This window comes from Varanus komodoensis, unplaced genomic scaffold (genome assembly GCF_004798865.1).
Source record: "Varanus komodoensis strain SLA01 unplaced genomic scaffold, ASM479886v1 scaffold1, whole genome shotgun sequence".
Lineage (NCBI taxonomy): Eukaryota > Metazoa > Chordata > Lepidosauria > Squamata > Varanidae > Varanus > Varanus komodoensis.
Window position 1 is genome coordinate 93,701,225 of NW_025335268.1, and position 18,142 is coordinate 93,719,366.

General features: G+C 42.9%; 1 protein-coding gene across 1 annotated transcript; it reads left to right on the forward strand.

Moving 5' to 3' along the window:
- The first annotated feature begins 16,347 nt into the window (after positions 1-16,347).
- On the forward strand, positions 16,348-17,397 carry GPR148 (G protein-coupled receptor 148). The gene has a single exon (XM_044431248.1). It carries the CDS (start codon positions 16,348-16,350, stop codon positions 17,395-17,397), a length of 1,050 nt encoding a protein of 349 aa, XP_044287183.1.
- Positions 17,398-18,142: the final 745 nt, after the last annotated feature.

Genomic DNA, 18,142 nt, shown 5'->3' on the forward strand with positions numbered 1-18,142 from the left:
AAAGAGTAAAGAATGAAAGCAATAAAAATAAAAAATCCCACAAACCTTTTGACTAAGCCAAAATTAGAGGAAAGGAAGTGATTGTCTTCTAAGTTTTCCTCAGTGCAATTGCCAATTTTGATCTTCCTTCAAGGACTCACCTGATTACATCAACTCATTCATGGTTCTTCATCACTGCTCTCTCTTTGCTAACATCCTCTGGAAGAGCAAGATTAGCCACCTGTGGTAGTACTTTACACTGGAATTTTGAATAAGTACATAAAGGTTTGCTGCTTGATGTAACCTCTTGATCTTGTGAATGTTTCTCCAATGAACTGCTCCTCCTGCACAAAGACTGTGAAAATCCACCCTCCGGGTCTGAACAAACAGAACCAAAGAGGGGTAAAAATGTAGGTCTGCAGATGCTTGCCATGGCAGGAGAGTTCTTGGTACCCACTTCAAACCTGAAATCTTTGATATAAGACAGGGCTTGATTATTCAACTGGGCGTATTCAAAGGTTAGCTTATTGTTTGCAACTGGGCCTATACAGTCTAGGATACATGCATTTTTCTGATCTTCAAAACATATGAAACCATCCTTATGATTTACAAGAAAAGGAGCACTGCCACCAATGCTTGTCTTAACATTGCATTTGTTAGAGTGATGGAGAAGAGGATATTGGAAGCTTGGAGTTATAGAGTCACAATCATTCTGCAATTGTAGCTGGTGTTTTAATTGAGCCGTTGTTTCCGTGTTGTTGCTCATTTCCTTTCCAATGCATTTCTCTTCCAAGGGCTTATTTTCAGAATCATAACTGATCTTTAAAGACGCAACCTGCTTGACACAATGTCCCCAAACCTGTATTATGTCAGTGTCGCTCTCTTTTGGTATCTGGCTGGTGTGAGTTTGGGGATGACTGAGATTCAAGGGCTCTGTTGGCTTGTCAGACTCAAGAGACCAAGGTTGATCCTTTCTCTCATTTTCCTCTCCAGTCTCTAGAGAATCTGGTGAGGTTGCAGCAGTCGTATAAGAAGAACATGATTCTGCATCATGATTATCCATTACCGAGGGATTCTTAGCAGTTTGGCAAATGGTCTCCAGGTTCAGGACATCCAAGGACAGAGTTTCAGTGCTGGGATCTGTATGTTCTTCTAAAGAGGATATTTTCTCTGCTTCAGATGAACTCATCAATAGATCATCCCAACTCTCCTCTGATCTCTGCATGTCAAATGATATGCTACTGTCTGTTATGAGACCAGATGTTAAACTCAAATTTCCTTCCCTTTCTTGAGAATTTTCTGGAGCTGAGCTAGGTGAAAGAAGATCACTTTGGCTTGCATCAGTTCTGTCTGCTGAGTATGTCTGGGTTGTGTTTTGGCTGTCAGCTGAAGATGCATCTGGATTGTTTTTGTTTTCCTTGAAAGCTGTTTTGTACATGTCCTGATGTGTGCTGGGACTAGAGGCCATTGGATCACTATCTTTCTCCACCTGTGTCTGAGGATTCTTGGGAAACTCTTGAGGGGAAATCAGTCCTGGGTTTTTCCGCAGCCAGTTGATAATCCCCATGGTCAGGGAAAGCTCGGTGTCACAGAGCTTAAGCAAACATTCTTTGCCTTTCCATGTGCTATGAAGGAACCCTTGGCTAATTATGTCAACAGCTGGCTGAGAAGCCATATTTTCTTCTGACCCTACATGAAAGCTGTAAATTGACAAAGGTATTTCAGTGGCCTTTTCTGAGATGCTTTCTGACATGCATAGGTCATCATCTAGAACTGGGCTGATCTGTGTGTCATTGGGATCATAGAACAGCTCATAAAGGGCATCCCCACTATAACTATCTCGTGGAAACTTAGCTGGTATTCCTGGGGACTGACTGTCCTCCCTCGTTTCATCATCTTGCCCAGGAGAAAATGAATCATAGTATCCTTCATCACTGGTGGACATGGATTCCTGGTTGTCGCTCTTTGGGGTCCCTGTGTCTATGGAACTCTCTTTGGAAGAGTCAGGAGAAGAAAGCAGGTCAGTCACTGGGGCCTTGGTCTCGTTCCTAGCCCTTTCCAGCTCAGTGCTAGGTATTTTCAGTAGCCTCCTATCAAACAATGCCTTCTGATGAAGTTGCACTGATTTATTAATATTGTCCCAAAGTTTGGCAAAGTCAGCTACTTCATTTTGAGCTGGGGATGCAAGTTGTTCCACACCTCCTTGAAAGGACCCCATGGCAGGGTTCTCCTTCTGTTGGGATTGCCTCAGCAAGATTTCTTTGCTGACTTCCAGCTCCATATGAGCAGAGCTCTCATCTGCAAAGATCTCCCCACATCCCGTGAGAGAATCAAAGCTCTTCAAAGAAGCAACATCTTCACAAAGGACACTGGAGCACTCATAGGAGGACTCTGACAGGAGGTCACCATCCGAAAAATCTTGTGCCGCGCAATCTGCAGAAAAGTTTTCTCCAGCTTTAGAGAAGTATTTACCAAATCTGCCTGCCAATTCTGACTTGCACCCTGGAAACTGCAGCCTTTTTTGCTTCTCTGACAACAAAGCAAGACTCTCAGGCTTATTTTTTTTAATATGAAATATGTCCCGGAAACCCTTTTTGGATCTCTTCAGAGAAATCCTTTTCCTGGGGATACTTTTGGCAACAGCTGGAACAAAGGGCATCTGTGGTACGAAGTTGCGGTAATCGATCATCTGCTGTGGGCTGTTCAAGAAATGGCTTGCGCTGATTGCAGATTCTTTCTTGCTGCTCGGATTCTGGGCACTCCCGAGTCCAGAAAAGCTGGCACTGTTGATGAGCCGCCCCTTGGCTCTCCCAGGGGCCATGGCACCCTCCTCGGAGATTTTGTCACTGTAGCTGCACTGCTCGGTTTTACCCACACCCCCCAGAACACAGTCGTGGGTTTTACTTTTCCGTACTGGTTTGTAGAATGACTCTGGGAGCAAAAGGATGCTCTCGCTAGATCCTCTCACTGATCTTTGAGAAATGTGATCAATTTTGTCTGGAGAAAAACTTGCTTTTTGGGTGCCAACTTCAGGATGGCTCCTTTCTTTGGCCTCGGTTCCAATATTGTCCTTTTCTCTAGGACTCAGGCCCACTAAAGGTAACTTTTCATGGGTCAGCTGCATGCTAGACTTTATGAAGGTTTTTCCTCTTTTGAATTCCATGATGTCTCATCACCTTTGGACCTACAATAGAAACAGCAGAATAAAAGACAGACAGCACCTAGAAGCATATATCTGATGGTGACAAATCCTAAACATCTGTTTTTGAGGGGAGAGACAAACCCTTGTCTAAAATAGGCAGTATCCTGCTCTTATCATAGCAAACTTGCCCAAGCCAAGAAGCATAGGGTTTAAGTTCTCCAAGTATAATTAAGTACACGTCAAAGACTTCTTGATTTAGCAGAGCTCATGTTTTTATGGCCATGCCAAAAGTGGCAGTGGAGAAGCACTTAGTGGCCCATGCTAACTGGAGTGCATCTGTTCATGTACATTCTTGTTTCCTGTGCCCACCAAGATGTGCATAGTGAACTAGTGGGTTCAGGAAAGAATTGCTGTCTCCCCTAGCAACTCTTCTTGCCTTTGTAGGAAAATCCTGGTTCTCTATTGCAAAAGTGCCTTTGTTCTTTATGCAAAATAAAGAAAAATTCCATCATGGTATCATTTGATCAATGATTGACAAGTCACTGAAACCCTTCAGGGTCTCATTTTGCAAACTTTAGATTACCCACACATTAAGGATCTGGCCAGTAATCCTACGTTGCTGTATCCCTCTTTCAAGAATGGACTGATCTCAAAACCAGTACATTGCTCCACTAAAGTCAGTGAAAACAAGTGTAAGACAATAGCTGAGACTAACCAATTTCAGATACCAGCCATAGATGTTGTAATACAATCAAGGCTCCTAAACATGGAGCAGTGAACTTTCATCAGCTGTTTGCCAAAGTTGAAAAACCAAAGGGAACATGCTTTTCAATGTCAATGCATTATTCCTTATTCATACTAACATTTGTTTTCCTTTGAAAATTATAAAGGAAATAAATCCCTGATAAATAATAATCGTATCTTCTTGATCATTCCTCTCATATCCAACTGTTTTCTTTCAGCTGGCAGCAACTTTATTTCCAACTGTTAAATGAATAATTTAAGCCAAAGTACCTGGATATTAACCACCAGCTGACTGAGTCATATAATCATTCCTGAGATAGAGAAGTTGCTTCACGTTGCTTTTTAACTGGCTGTATGAATGTGTCACCATCTGGTGTGATGCATGCACTCCATGATGAAAAATGCTGAAAGACACTGTGTTGAGCTAGGATGCATAGTTTGTCATCATACTGTTTCCCAGGTCATTCACCATGCCAAAATCATGAGGAGAGTTTGCACCCATGTAAAAAATAATTGTATGAGTCAGACTAAGATATATACTAGTTTAAAACCAAGCATTTTGTCTTTACTTGGATGCAGTTCAACTTAGATTGTCAGGATGCAGAGGAACATAAGCCAGAAAAAAAATCTCATCAAGCAAAATAATATCTATGAGAAATATTTGCTTGTTGTATAATTTAGATAACCCTATTAAAGTTGTTTGAATTAAATTACTCTTTTGATAGTTGCCATAGGATGTTGATATTGGCATGGAGAAGTTAGATTATTTTTATTTCTAGAACCTCACTTTAATTATCTCTTTGTAGACATATGTTCAGAAGGATAAAAACAGGTAAGAGTTTTAATCACCAATAACAAAAGAGGATGTGTCGTGTAAATACCTTTTTCTAAAGCCTCGTCTGAAATTGATCATTTGTCATTGTCATTGTCAGAGTTTAATTAAAAAGTGAGTTAATCATTATCTCTTAAATAGTATGTTATATGTGTACTTTATTAGAGACTTTATAATGTAATTGTTGTCAAAATCTATCCTTGTTCTTATTCCTCAAAACTGTTTGCTATTACATTTGTTTATGGGGAAGGCAGGGGGTTAAAGCCAAGAAGAAAATGGCAGAATATTAATAGTTTTAGTGTGCATTACTTAAATATTTACATTTTTATTTAATAGAGTCATCCCTATATATATGACCATCTTTGGGGGAAAGCCAATTGTTGTGTTTTGCAATTTTACAGTTGAATGTTTTTTTTTTTTTTTTAAGGCTTTCAGACAAGCCTGAAAGAATACTTTGAGAAAGTATTCTAGTTCTGTTTTTGTAGAGTGGGATATAAACATGCTAGAAATAACTACTGATCTTGTCACTGTTTAAATTGCTTGTGCTAATAATAGCTTCTCAGTTCCCACTTGGAAAGAAAAATTGCAATAAAAGGTGACACAAAAGAGTAATGTCAGAAGGGGAAATGTAATGTGTGTGCATGCATTTTCGAAACAGTTTGGGGCAACACAGGGTCCCATACCTAAAACATCACATTTGCTTACATCACTGCTTCCTTTTTGATTCATCAGCCCTGCTCTCTTGAATGAGGCAGTGTTCTCATTTAAATATCTCAGTCTGACCCTGATTTTTCTCATGAATAGGCCAAACACGTAAATGTCCACTGGAATGATTTTCAGGGTTGGAAAATCTCTCACCATGTAAGATTGTTATAGTTGTTTGATATTAAATTCAACTGTACATAGACATTTGTTATAGTAACATATAAAGAAGTCTGAGTTTCAAATTAAACAAACCCAGTGGTTATGTTAAATGAAGGTTGTTACTTATCTAGAAACAGCCTGAGTTCTCACGGACCTTCTATTCTGATTGTGTTAATGACTATACATGGCAGCCATAGAGGACTTAATTCCCCCTGCACACACACACACACACACACACACTTTTTGGCATGTCATATGTACCAAGAATATTTCTAGATGATCAGCACAATGGATAGCTCCTTACTTCATTCCTCAAATCAGCCGTCTGACGAAGAGTTCCAGTAATTACAATTTCACAGCTAATGTGGAACCTGACAATTGGGAGAGAATTACACACAGGAATGCAGAGGAGAGATTAATTTGCTTCTCAGCAAGATTTCTTTTATGCCAAAATTCTGCACTGATAGTTCACATGGGTCATCTTATTCTCCGCATCTCCCCCATGCCTGAACCTGAGATATTTGTGTTCTATACACACACAAACACACACACACACCCTTCTTCACATCTTATGGAACAACTGTGTGGTACCCAGCACAGCAAGCTAACCAATCACTAGCCTACCTCCGGAGGGAAAAAAGCTCAAGAGCAACAACAAATTACCTGGGAGGAAATTACCATTTCATTACTGGCTGCATTTGGCAATCTGCTGTACCAGCCCACAAAGCCCTCACCCTGCCAGAGCTCATCAACTTGCTTTTCAGTGCTTGCTTTTCAGAAGATTCATATACAAAGAATGAATATTCGCATTAAGGTTCAACATATGAAGCAAGAACCATGACCATCAACTAGCTCAAAATAAGAATTGTACACACTGGTAGTGGGACAAAGAAAAACAAACGCACCACACCCTTGCACCAAAACCCAGTGGCAAGGCAAGGCAGCAAAGATGCTACTCACCTTATCTTACAATACCAGCAGCAGAATCCTCACTAATGTATTCTTGTTGCTGAGGCTGCTGAGAGTCTTTATGCAGAAGCTCGTGTAATGCATTTGAGACTCTCAGGGACTGATTTCTTCTCTTTGCTGCTTTGCTCCTCCTCCTCCTCCTCCTCCTCCTCCTCCTCCTCCTCCTCCTCTCTCTCCCTCACTTCATTCCACTTCTTCTTCCTCTTCTCCAACCTTTCTCTCCTTCCAAGTAGGGGGTATCTTTCCCTGCAGAGACTTCATCTTTTCATATGTAGCCAATTTTAGAACAGAAAGGCTTCTTCCAGCCGTCTATTTTGTAACTTGCAAACACCAACTGTTAGATCCATACTAAAACATCTATGCAGATAACAAGTTTTTAAATATCTGCACATCCTTGTGCATGTGACTCTGATTTCCCAGGACAACAACAACAGGAACTGATACCTGTAGTCTGTCAACCTGCATCATTGTAGAATATCTATCAATGTAATGGAACTGCATCCTGCTTTGAAAGTGTATGTAAATGATGTATAGTGAGCAAAGGCTTCCTATGATTTTTGCTCTTAGGGAAGAGATTTTAAATATCAAATGCATATGATATTATGTACATAACTTTACACATTGTGCATGATTTTATGTATAAAAATCATATATACAGTATGAACAAAGTCGTGCCAAATACGATAATGTGTACAACCATCAAGAAAATATTTTGAACAATATATAATAACTATATAAATAATACATCCATAAATATTTATAAACATATCTGTAGGACCACAATAAGTTAAGGAATATAAAATAAAACATTCCTTACAAATGAGAAAAACTCTTTTACTTACCGATAGCAAAATTATACTTGATTTCTAAATGGAATTATTTGTTAATGTTTTGCTTGCTTTCCCTCTATTATAAATTTCAGTATGATTCAGTAATTTTCCAAACTTTCATTAGGCATTCTGTAAGTGAGATCATAGCTTTCCCTACTTTTGAGCTACAAAAAACTCTTGCAATGGCCAAAAAATTTCAAACTACTGAAGCAAACTTCTCAGAGGCTGCAATTCAATGTCCTCCATCTTAGATGCATGAACTTGGAGGCTTACCTATATCCAGTGCACAGAGGGAAAAGCAGTGGTGGCAGTCTCCGCTACTGCCATATCTTGTGTTGTGTGTTTTCTTCTCCCATTGGCCAAAAATAGCCCTCTAGAGAGAATACAGGGCATGGCAGTAATGGAGAGGACCTCTGCTGCTCTGCCTCATGCCCCCTTCCTTCTTGGGAAGACGGCTGCTGTAGTTCTTCCCATCTTGGTTGCAAGGGAGCATGGTGAGGGCTCAGCATTTGAGGTCCCAGGGTTGAGCTCACTGGACCACCGAGCAGGGACTCCAAATACTTCCATGACCCTCTTCAGACAAAGTTGGAATGCAATACAATTGCAACCTAACAGATTATCAAGGAATTTAAGGATGTAGTCAAATGTACTCTTGGTTGTATGATATAACATACATCATACACCAAAATAAATAATATTGGGAGACCCCACCAAATGTATGCCAACACATATCATCCATGTCAGCATAAATTTAGCATAGCTTATAGCAGTGATGGCAAACCATTTAGAGACCAAGTGCCCTAACTGCAAAACAAAACCAGCTTATTTATCACAAAGTGCCAACACTACAACAAAACCTGAAAACTGAGGTTTTAGTTTAGAAAAAACAAGTCACAACCAGTCCAAGCAATCCTTGGCAGCGCATTCATTGGCCATGCGAAAGCTCAGTCGAGTTGCAGCTACTGAGTCGCAGCTTGTGATGTCATCGCCAGGTGCCGTTACTCCTTTTTGAGCATGCGCATGGCCCCTATGGGTGCTGTTATCCGATGCTTGGCTTCTGGGGCAATGCTGGGGCGACTTGGCTCATGTGCCAACAGAGAGGGCCCTGCATGCCTGCTGTGGCACATGTGCCATAGGTTTGCCACCATTGGCTTATAGGGAGTCAAGTACCATTGGTACAATTTTTTATAATAATTTTCTGATATTAATGAAATTTGATTAAGTGGGCTCCTCTGTACAGTTTGAGGCCATCTGAAATTGTACTTCTTATCTGGTTTTTCCAGTTGGATTTGAAACTGTTTCTTTCTATTTATCTAAGCTCATCATCATTTACACACATTATGTATGTTATAATAATACATAATGTTTCAAATGTTTTATACACTTTTCTGTTTCAATCAATTTAATGTTTAAGAATAATGGATCTAAGATGGAGTAAATCCATCAAAACAAAAACATATCACATGGCAAACAAATGTGCATTTGCAAATGAACAAAATACCCAATCAGAAAATCTGGTTCGTTCAATGAGAGGATTGCAGAATAAAAGATGCCCAAAACATGTCGTTGGAGACTATTTCCAACTTTCTTTGAGCCACAGTATTGGCAAGGTCCTAGCTCTGCCATGGCACACACATCACTCCAGACTCCAGGACCCAACATCCCCATCCTCCTCCTCCACTCAGCCCTTGGTGTGGTTACAACACCACATCAAGTGATTCAGTTCCTGGCCACTACAATCAGAGTCAAACAAGCTGCTGTCCACAGGACAGACTGGAGTGAAACTGGAGCTGTAAACTGGCAATCACCACAGGCAGGATCCCACCTGGACACTGCAGAAAAACATTCCAGTGTGGCAAACCTCCCACACAGAGCTTATGCCATGTGAATAACATTTTTGTGAATGTGGTTTTATGCTGTCATGATACAAGCTGAAATGTTCAGAGCATTTGGATGACTGGTCACAAAGAAAGAGGGAAGGGAAGGGAAGGGAAGGGAAGGGAAGGGAAGGGAAGGGAAGGGAAGAAACATCTCCATGGCTGCTTCAAAAGCAGCTTCAAATCGTCTTCATGGCTGCTTGTGTGAAAAGCATAATCATTATACTCATTATCCTTGTCCAGCCCTCATGCAAATGTGCTTTCTCTGAAGATCAGCATTCAGATGAGAACTTTCCTTCACTTTGTGGAAACTACCTGTTACCTTTCAATAAAATTACTTGAAAAACATTCAAAGTGCTTTCAATCCCTTAAATAGCATTTTTTGGGACATACCCCCTTCATTTTTAAAAAATTAACATTTAATTTTTTATTTTTTTATTTTTAAGGTTGACTGAGTGAGCTTTCAGCTGAGTCAAGTTCATCCGATCACAACACACCTAAAAAGGCAGCAAGCTGTCATCACTGTTATCAGGAAAGAGAACCATCACTGACATTTCAATGATTGTTTTACCAATGCAAAATAGGTCTCCAATATTCCAAATTAGCCATTCCTGGTATAAACATGTCCACTTTAGCAGCCCTGGAGCTTTTCTGCTGCCTGCTTAGAGACCAGAAGGTAAGTGCCATGGGCTACAAGCATATTGGGTAGTAGCAAGGTTTGCTCCCTACTGAACAATTCTTAATTGATTAAAAATCTAGACTGCTCAACATTCAAAGTGCTCTGGACAGTTCACAAGCATTCAAGATAATACAACACAGTATAAAGACATAAAGATAACAACCAGCAAATAGAACTTAGCAACAGTGCAGATTCCAAATGCTGTACCAGATGTGAGCCAGGAACTGAAAAATTAAAATCCCCAGGAAAATATAAAGGCCTTCAACTGGTGCTGAAAAGAGCACAATGCTGACATCAAGCAAGTGTCTCTGAGAAACTCGTTCCACCAGCAGCTGCAGATAGTTCTCGGTAGTCACCCACCTCACTTGCTTTGGCAGAAGCTGTAAGAGGATGACCACTGCAGATCATCCAGGGCCCAGGCAGGTGTATATGGGAGCAGGCAAGCTTTCAGGTAAGCTGATCCCAGGCTGTCTATGGCTTTGACGGTTAATAATAACACTTTGAAGTGGCCCTAGAAATGAGCTGGCAACTAGTGAAGATGGAAGAGCACTGGCATAATTTGATCATACTGGCCAGTTCCAAACAATCTCACTGTCCTGTTTGGCCCAGCTGAAGTTCCTAAAGTGTTTTCCAAGGCAGCTCCATATGTCATGCAATGCAGTAACCCAGCCAAGATTTTCAGAGCATGGCTAACAAGAGCCAAGTTATCTCTGTGCAGTTGCAGACAGTTGGTCTATCAGCCTAAACGGATAAAAGGTGCCCCGTGCCACCTGTGCCTCTAGTGACAAGAGTACCACCAAATTACAGATCTGATGTTTTAGGGGAGTGCAGCCCCTCCAGAAGAGGTTGGGCATCCTTTGGCTGGGCAGAAATCCACCTACCAATGGTTCCTCACTCTTGTCTGGATTGTCTCCATGCACTGGCCCTCATCCAGGCCTTTACCACAACCAAGACAATTTCCATTCCAAAACTAGTCCTGAAGCCTGATTGAAATCAAGCTAGATAATTGATGTCTTTCAAGAGTGCCAGGAATTGACCAGCAACCACCTACTCATTAATGGCACATTTCAATTAATTAGATTCAGACCACTATTTGCAAGGACTGGCAACAGGTTAAGCAGAATATGGATTCGAACGATGAGTCTGTCTGCACATTCTGTTCCACGTTTTGCTAGTAACTGCCTTGGGGGCAGCCAAAGGAAGCAGGTTGACCATCTGGCTGCAAGGTTTTCCTCCTCTTCATTTTATCCTCATAACAATAGACCTGGCCCAAAGCCAGCCCTTGAGTGTCATGGTCAAGTGGGGACTAGAACCATAACTCCCAAGTCTCAGTCCAGAACATTAACCACTACACCACACTGGCAGGAGAGAAGCAGGACTGTCAGTTGTGTTGATTTCCTTCCCTGGTTTGCTTTATGCCAGTTCTGAGCTCCATTACAACTACTTTGCTGTCTTGCATGAAATGTGACTGACCACCTTCCATCTGTTACGTGGGGTAGTCCAAGGGTCAGTGGGCAAGAGTTTTCAGCACAATGGCTGCCTTCCAAGCCCCCTATGCCCCTTTCCAACAGCAAAGGTGGGTGGAACTAAAACAGGGGTGGACGGACCTCCCACACATTCTGTCTCCCTCCCTCCCTCATATGCAAAGGTACATCCAGACATCCATATTCTCTCACACCCTTATTCCCATTCATTCTTTTGTTCATATTCATGCACACACACACACACACACACACACATTCACAGAAGACTGAAAGGAGAGAAAGATAAATATGATTCTGTAATTTATTTTGATTATTTATTTATTTATTAAAACATTTTTATGCCGCCCCATTCGCCGAAGCCTCGGGGCGGCTTACAACAAAAAGTTAAAATAACATTTTAAAATATATACAATAAAATACAAATATATAATATAAAACATACACTATAAAACAAGCCGCCCTGGCCAAATAAAATTCAATAATATTAACATTTAAAATACTGCTTAAATAAAAAGGTCTTCGCCTGGCGCCGAAAAACAAATAACGACGGCGCCAGGCGGACCTCTCTGGGGAGCACATTCCATAACTTAGGCGCCACCGCTGAGAAAGCCCTCCTCCGAGTAACCACCCTCCTAACTTCTTCCATGGAGGGCTCCCGGAGAAGGGCCTCTCCCGCCGATCTCAGGGGACGGCTGGGCATATAAGGATGTAAGCGCTCCTTCAGGTAACCAGGACCCAAGCCGTTTAGGGCTTTATAGGTCATTACCAACACCTTGAATTGGGCCCGGACTTCAATGGGAAGCCAGTGAAGCTGACGGAGAACTGGAGTCATGTGAACATAACGTCCAGTCCCCGTCAGCAGCCTGGCAGCTCTATTTTGGACCAATTGAAGTATCCGGACCGTCTTCAAGGGTAGCCCCACGTAGAGCGCGTTACAGAAGTCCAGACGGGAAGTCACCAACGCATGTGTCACTGTCGCAAGGCAGTCATTCTCCAGATAGGGGCGCAGCTGATGAATTAGCCGAAGCTGGAGGAAAGCGCTCCTCGCCACTGCTGTTACCTGAGCTTCCAGTGAAAGCTCTGGGTCGAGGAGCACTCCCAAGCTGTAGACCTTGTCCCTAAGAGGGAGTGCAACCCCGTTCAGGACAAGGTTCAATTCACCCTCTCCGAAGCCCGATCCACCAACCAACAGGACCTCCGTCTTGTCTGGATTGAGCTTCAGTTTATTGGCCCTCATCCAGCCCATTACCTCGGCCAGGCACCGGTTCAGCACAGCCACTGCCTCACCTGGATTGGTGGAAAACGAGAGGTAGAGCTGGGTATCATCAGCGTACTGATGGTTCCGCAGCCCACACCTCCTGATGACCTCTCCCAGCGGTTTCATGTATATGTTGAACAGCAAAGGGGACAAAATGGACCCCTGCGGTACTCCATGGCATAGCTGCCATGGCGCAGAGCCATAGTCCCCCAGCACCACCTTCTGGAACCGGCCATTGAGATAGGAGCGGAACCACTGCAAAGCAGTGCCTTCAACCCCCAATCCCGCAAGCCTATCCAGGAGGATACCATGGTCGATGGTATCGAAAGCTGCTGAGAGGTCCAGAAGAACCAACAGGGACGCACTCCCCCTGTCCTTCTCCCTGCACAGGTCATCATACAGGGCGACCAAGGCAGATTCAGTACCGTACCCGGGTCTAAAGCCGGACTGCAATGGGTCCAGATAATCAGTTTCATCCAAGAGTGCTTGGAGTTGTCCCGCCACCACTCGTTCTAACACCTTGCCCAGAAACAGGATGTTGGCCACTGGTCTATAATTAGTGGCCATCTCTGGATCCAGTGACGCCTTCTTCAGGACCGGTCGGACTACCGCCTCCTTCAAAGGGGCAGGCACCCGACCCTCCCTCAGAGAAGCGTTAACCACTTCCAAGATCCAGGTTCCAATCCCGTGCTTGGAATCATTTATTAACCAAGACGGGCAAGGGTCCAAAAGGCAAGTGGTTGGACGTACTCGCCCAAGCACCTTGTCCACATCATCGGGCCGCAGTAACTGAAATTCATCCAATAAATCTGGACCAGACGGCAGCGTTGGTGTCTCCTTTGAAACCTCTGAATCAATAGTGGTGTCCAGCTCGTGACGAATCTGAGCGATTTTCTCCCTGAAATGCCTGGCAAAGTCGTCACAGCGGGCCTTTGAGGGTGGAATCAGGTCTTCCTTTGGACCTGGACGGACCAGGCCTTGCACCACTCGAAAGAGCTCCGCTGGACAGCATTGTGAGGAGGCAATGGAAGCGGAAAAGAATCTCTTTTTTGCCGCCCTCACCGCCACAGCATAGGCCCGATAGTGGGCTCTTAAGTGTGTTCGGTCAGATTCATCTCGTGATTTCCTCCACCTACGCTCTAGTCGTCTCCCAACCTGCTTCATCGCCCTCAATTCAGGAGTATACCAAGGGGAAGAGCGGGCTCTGCCCGGTGGGAGAGGATTGGGTCTGGGGTTGGTCTGAAAGATTCCTACAGATACCTCTGGTAGTGTGGATGCCTCCAGGCAATATTTCTTAAGGTCTGGAAAAGGATGGTTGATAACAAACACTGTACTGATTATGTGTTTCAGCAGGAGGTAAGATCACCCAAGAAGGCACAGAGAATGGTCAGAGAGTAAGTGTGATCTTGTACGTAGCAGGAAGTCAGCCTTTATTTAAATATATGGAATAAAACAGACCATATGAATTAAGCAATTGTTACCTTCTTAATGTTTATTTTAAATCCAATTTTAAATACTGTATGGAAATCTTTTTATGATGTTTTCATTGCTGTTGCATTTTATGATGTATTTTATATGTTCTAAACCACCCAGCGAGCTTCAGCTATTGAAAGGTATAGAAATGAATACACGAAAATTTCTTTTTCATGGACCACTATTTGGAACTCTGAATTACAGGTGCACAGGGCCCAATTCAGTACATAACTGCAGGGAGGAAGGGGGGAGAGAATTAAAGTGCCCCTTGCCCCGACACTACGTCAACAGTACTTCTACTCAGGCCTTTGGCCCTGAGCTGCCAACGAATGCAACAGCTTTAAGCAAGAGGAAGAGAGGAAACCATCCACACTGACTGGCACCACACCTACTCTGCTCTTCCCCCTCTGCCGATTGGCTAGGTCAGTGCCCCAGTCACTCTTCACCAACTGGCAATATGCCAATACTCATTAACATTTGGATATGCTCAGTGACATTTCCTCATATTCCCCCACTTCTCCCTCCAGACCTTTCTGTCCAGTGCTCGTCAATCGATTGTCAGATGTGCTTGGCTTCACTTCCTCCAGCACTGCCAAAACGGATGCGCACTAGCAATGATCACCACGCACTTCTGAATGCTGAGCAGTGCCAGTGATGGCCGACAAGGACATCCAGCAGCTGAGGGCTGATGGGTGCTGAACGAAGAACGGAGAAGGAAGAAGCCTAAGGAAATGACAAGCGCTCAGGACGCTGCGAAGGATTTCTGGAGGAAGAGGGCCCTGGAGGAGAGGTGAAGCCATGATGAAGAAGGGCATGACTGAGAAGAGGAATCTTGCCTGAGGAGAGCTGGTAGGCTGGGCTGAGGCCAGATCTGGTGCATGGGCCAGAGGTTCCCCATTGCTGTGTTAGCCCATGGAAAGTGGTTTAGGATCCAAGGTGCAAACTCTTGGATCTGATGCCGTACCTCTGCTGTTTCTCCCAGCCCTGTAACCCATGCCTCTTTTTTCCTCAGAGCAGAAAAGTGTGTGTGTACTATCTTCCCACTGGAGTTGGCATGCCCTGTAGCATAAGCATCCCTCTTAGGAGCTTTAGCTAGCCCGGGTAGTTTGTAGATGAAGTGTTAGCCTGTCTGGAGTGGTGGGAGATGTTTCAAATGAGCAAGTACAGAAAAGAATCTCATTAGCAGGTTGGGGTTCTTGCAAAAGGAAGAAAGGTGAGAAATACATGCAATGTAGGATTAGGAATAGGAATATAGCATAAATTCTGTCTCTGGGGAATTGAGGTTAACTCCCATAGCCAATCATGTACAAGGAAAAGCTGGGGATGAACTAGGAAACGTGCATATACTTGCATGTTTATATATGCAACATATGTCGCTATATGTTAATAGTATCAGAACTCATAAGACTTTAACTTCTTCAGCTCTTCAATGTTGATTAGTCAATTAAATTTTATGAGATTACGCCAGTCTAAGTGATGTTACCAGTTAAGCTGAACACATGAAGAAAACATAAAGCACTTTAGCCCTCATTTTGAACCCAAATTACATACATATCTCCTAGCAGGTAATAAGTATATATAGGATGTTGCCATTACATGTGTCTGTGTGATTCCAAGTCTTTCAGATTAATTGGAAATATATGGCTACAGTTGCTAAAAACCACCTATAAAAAGGATTATGAGGCTCTCGTATTTCAGGAGCTAAGAGCATGGCTCTTATTGATTGCATTGACTCCAAACATTTCTTATTGCATTTAAACACTCCAGTATATTCTCTCGCTCCACTTACGACTTGATTGCACTGGCACATTTGGAATGTCCCCTTTTATATCATCACATCTGTTTAATCAAGCTAATATTCCATCTGCTACTTTGCTACAGTAAACTCAAGTTCTTATTGATAGCTTTCTTTCCTTCCTGGAGTGCTTGCTCTGCAGTTTGATTTCTATGTCTTATGAAGGTGTTTTCCTCTTCTCCAGGTGTTACATTTTTTGCTTGTGGGGAGATCTGCCTTTTGTTAAATATTTCAGGATTTACTTTTGGAATGCCCTTATAAACCTCTCTGTTTTGCCTGCAGATATCGCTACCAGCTGGGTAGCTGGCTACCCATGGTTTTGTGGTTGCTGTAAAATGCATAAGCGCCTGCTGCCACCAAAGCTCAGAGCTGACGGATTTGCTCGGCCTACATCCTCTGGGGTTCCACATCGCTAGGAGAAATGAACTTCTCCCTATGTGTACCTGCAAGGATTTTGAATGAGACCATCTACTACAGAGAATTGGTCATTAATACGACCTTCTCTTTGGAGAAACCTCCTTTGCAGAGCCTGCAAGAATGGATCATCTACCCTCCATCCTCCAAGACGAAGATGTTCCTGATACCACCAATAGTTTGCCTTACAGCAGCCATCCTAGTCATCCCTTTCATCTTGTTTGTGATTTTTTCTCGTGACAACATACGTCAGGAAACAAGGTACCTGCTGCTGGCCAATGCTTTGCTTTGTGATTTGATCTATCTGATACTCTATGCTGTGTCTGCCGTTTTCAGTGTGTCCAGCTTCAGTCTCTCCAAAAGCGCCTGCGTGATCCTGCTGTTTTTGCTGGCAATGACTTACTGTGGAGGGTTGTTAACAGCTGTAGCAATGGTGCTGGACATCTATCTGGCCATTTTGTGGCCTTTACATTACATATCCATTTTGCCTTCTTCACGAGCAAAAAAGCTGATACTGCTCCTATGGGTCTCCTCTGGCATTTGCCCTGGAATTATCTTCTTAATCCTAAAGGTCACTCAAAAACCCTCCACCTGTCCAGTGGAAAACTGTTCTGTGCCAATAATACTGGTCATGACTTTACAAGGAGATGAAGCCGTGAAATTCTGCTATGTACTTTCAATCTCTGCCCTTCTTCTCTGTCTGTCCCTCATCCTCTGTTGTTATGTTATCCTGTATTTCAAAACAAAGCAGTCAGGAATATGGAAGAGCATCTTCTCTAGAGCCAGTGTGACATTCCTGATGCACCATATTATCTTGTTTTTTCATTTCACTCCTCTGTTGGCTGCAGTGGTGGAGGCACTGCTTTATGTCAATGCTATAATTGGGCCACAGACAGGAGTATGGGTTTCTCTGATCATCTGCAATGTGCTGATCATTCTGCCCAAAGCTTTGTCACCTTACCTGTGTGGCCTTCGATACCGTGAGATATCTTCCTCCCTCAAGTTCTTCCTCAGGTGGAAGAACACAACCGTGGTGTCTCCTGCTTTATCGACTTGAGCAGACACATGGACACTAGGCCACTTGTGACCTCGATGATTACCTGGAGCTGCTCTTGACCTCTTTCCACAAACCAGAAACATATATTTATTCCTAGAGTACATTCATTTATTGTAACTACTTGCCAGCTAAATTATTAGTGGCTTATACTCTATACACACAAAAGCAATACGGCCATGCTGAGACTTTACCCTAATCATATGTTGGATTGAACTAGGGTCGTGGTGCAGTAGATTAGAAGAAAGCACTTACTCAAACAAGAGTCTTGTCCTGTGGAGAAAACTGGCAAACAAAGGTAACAGGCATGGCTATGCTGAGTTTAGGGTCACTGCCCTGATGTGCTTAGTTCTGAAGTGGGTCCAGCATGGATACTCTTCCAGTGAACATAATGCTGCTCACCTGCATTCACACCTGGATCTCTGAAACACAACTATTTCTCAGTCTTGTGGAATGCTATATAAAGGTTAATCTGTCCTCTTAATTGCCCTTTATTTTGTACCTCGAATAGAAATAAGGTTAGTATTAAGTCTGGGGAAAAGTACGGAATGTCCTACCTCTATATTTAAGTAGAAGAGAAATAATGAGATACAGTGGGGAAAGTTGCAACCAGAAATATAGCTACTGTGTCCTATACCTCACAGTTCATTACATTGTTTTTAGTGATCTCCTCAAATGCACACAACAAGACATGTGAAATATTGTGACTGGCTCATACAAGGAAAGCTACTTTTTACAGCATTATATA

Excerpts from the sequence above, each read along its gene's own strand:
- GPR148 (XM_044431248.1), top strand. The coding sequence starts at position 16,348 with ATGAACTTCTCCCTATGTGTACCTGCAAGGATTTTGAATGAGACCATC.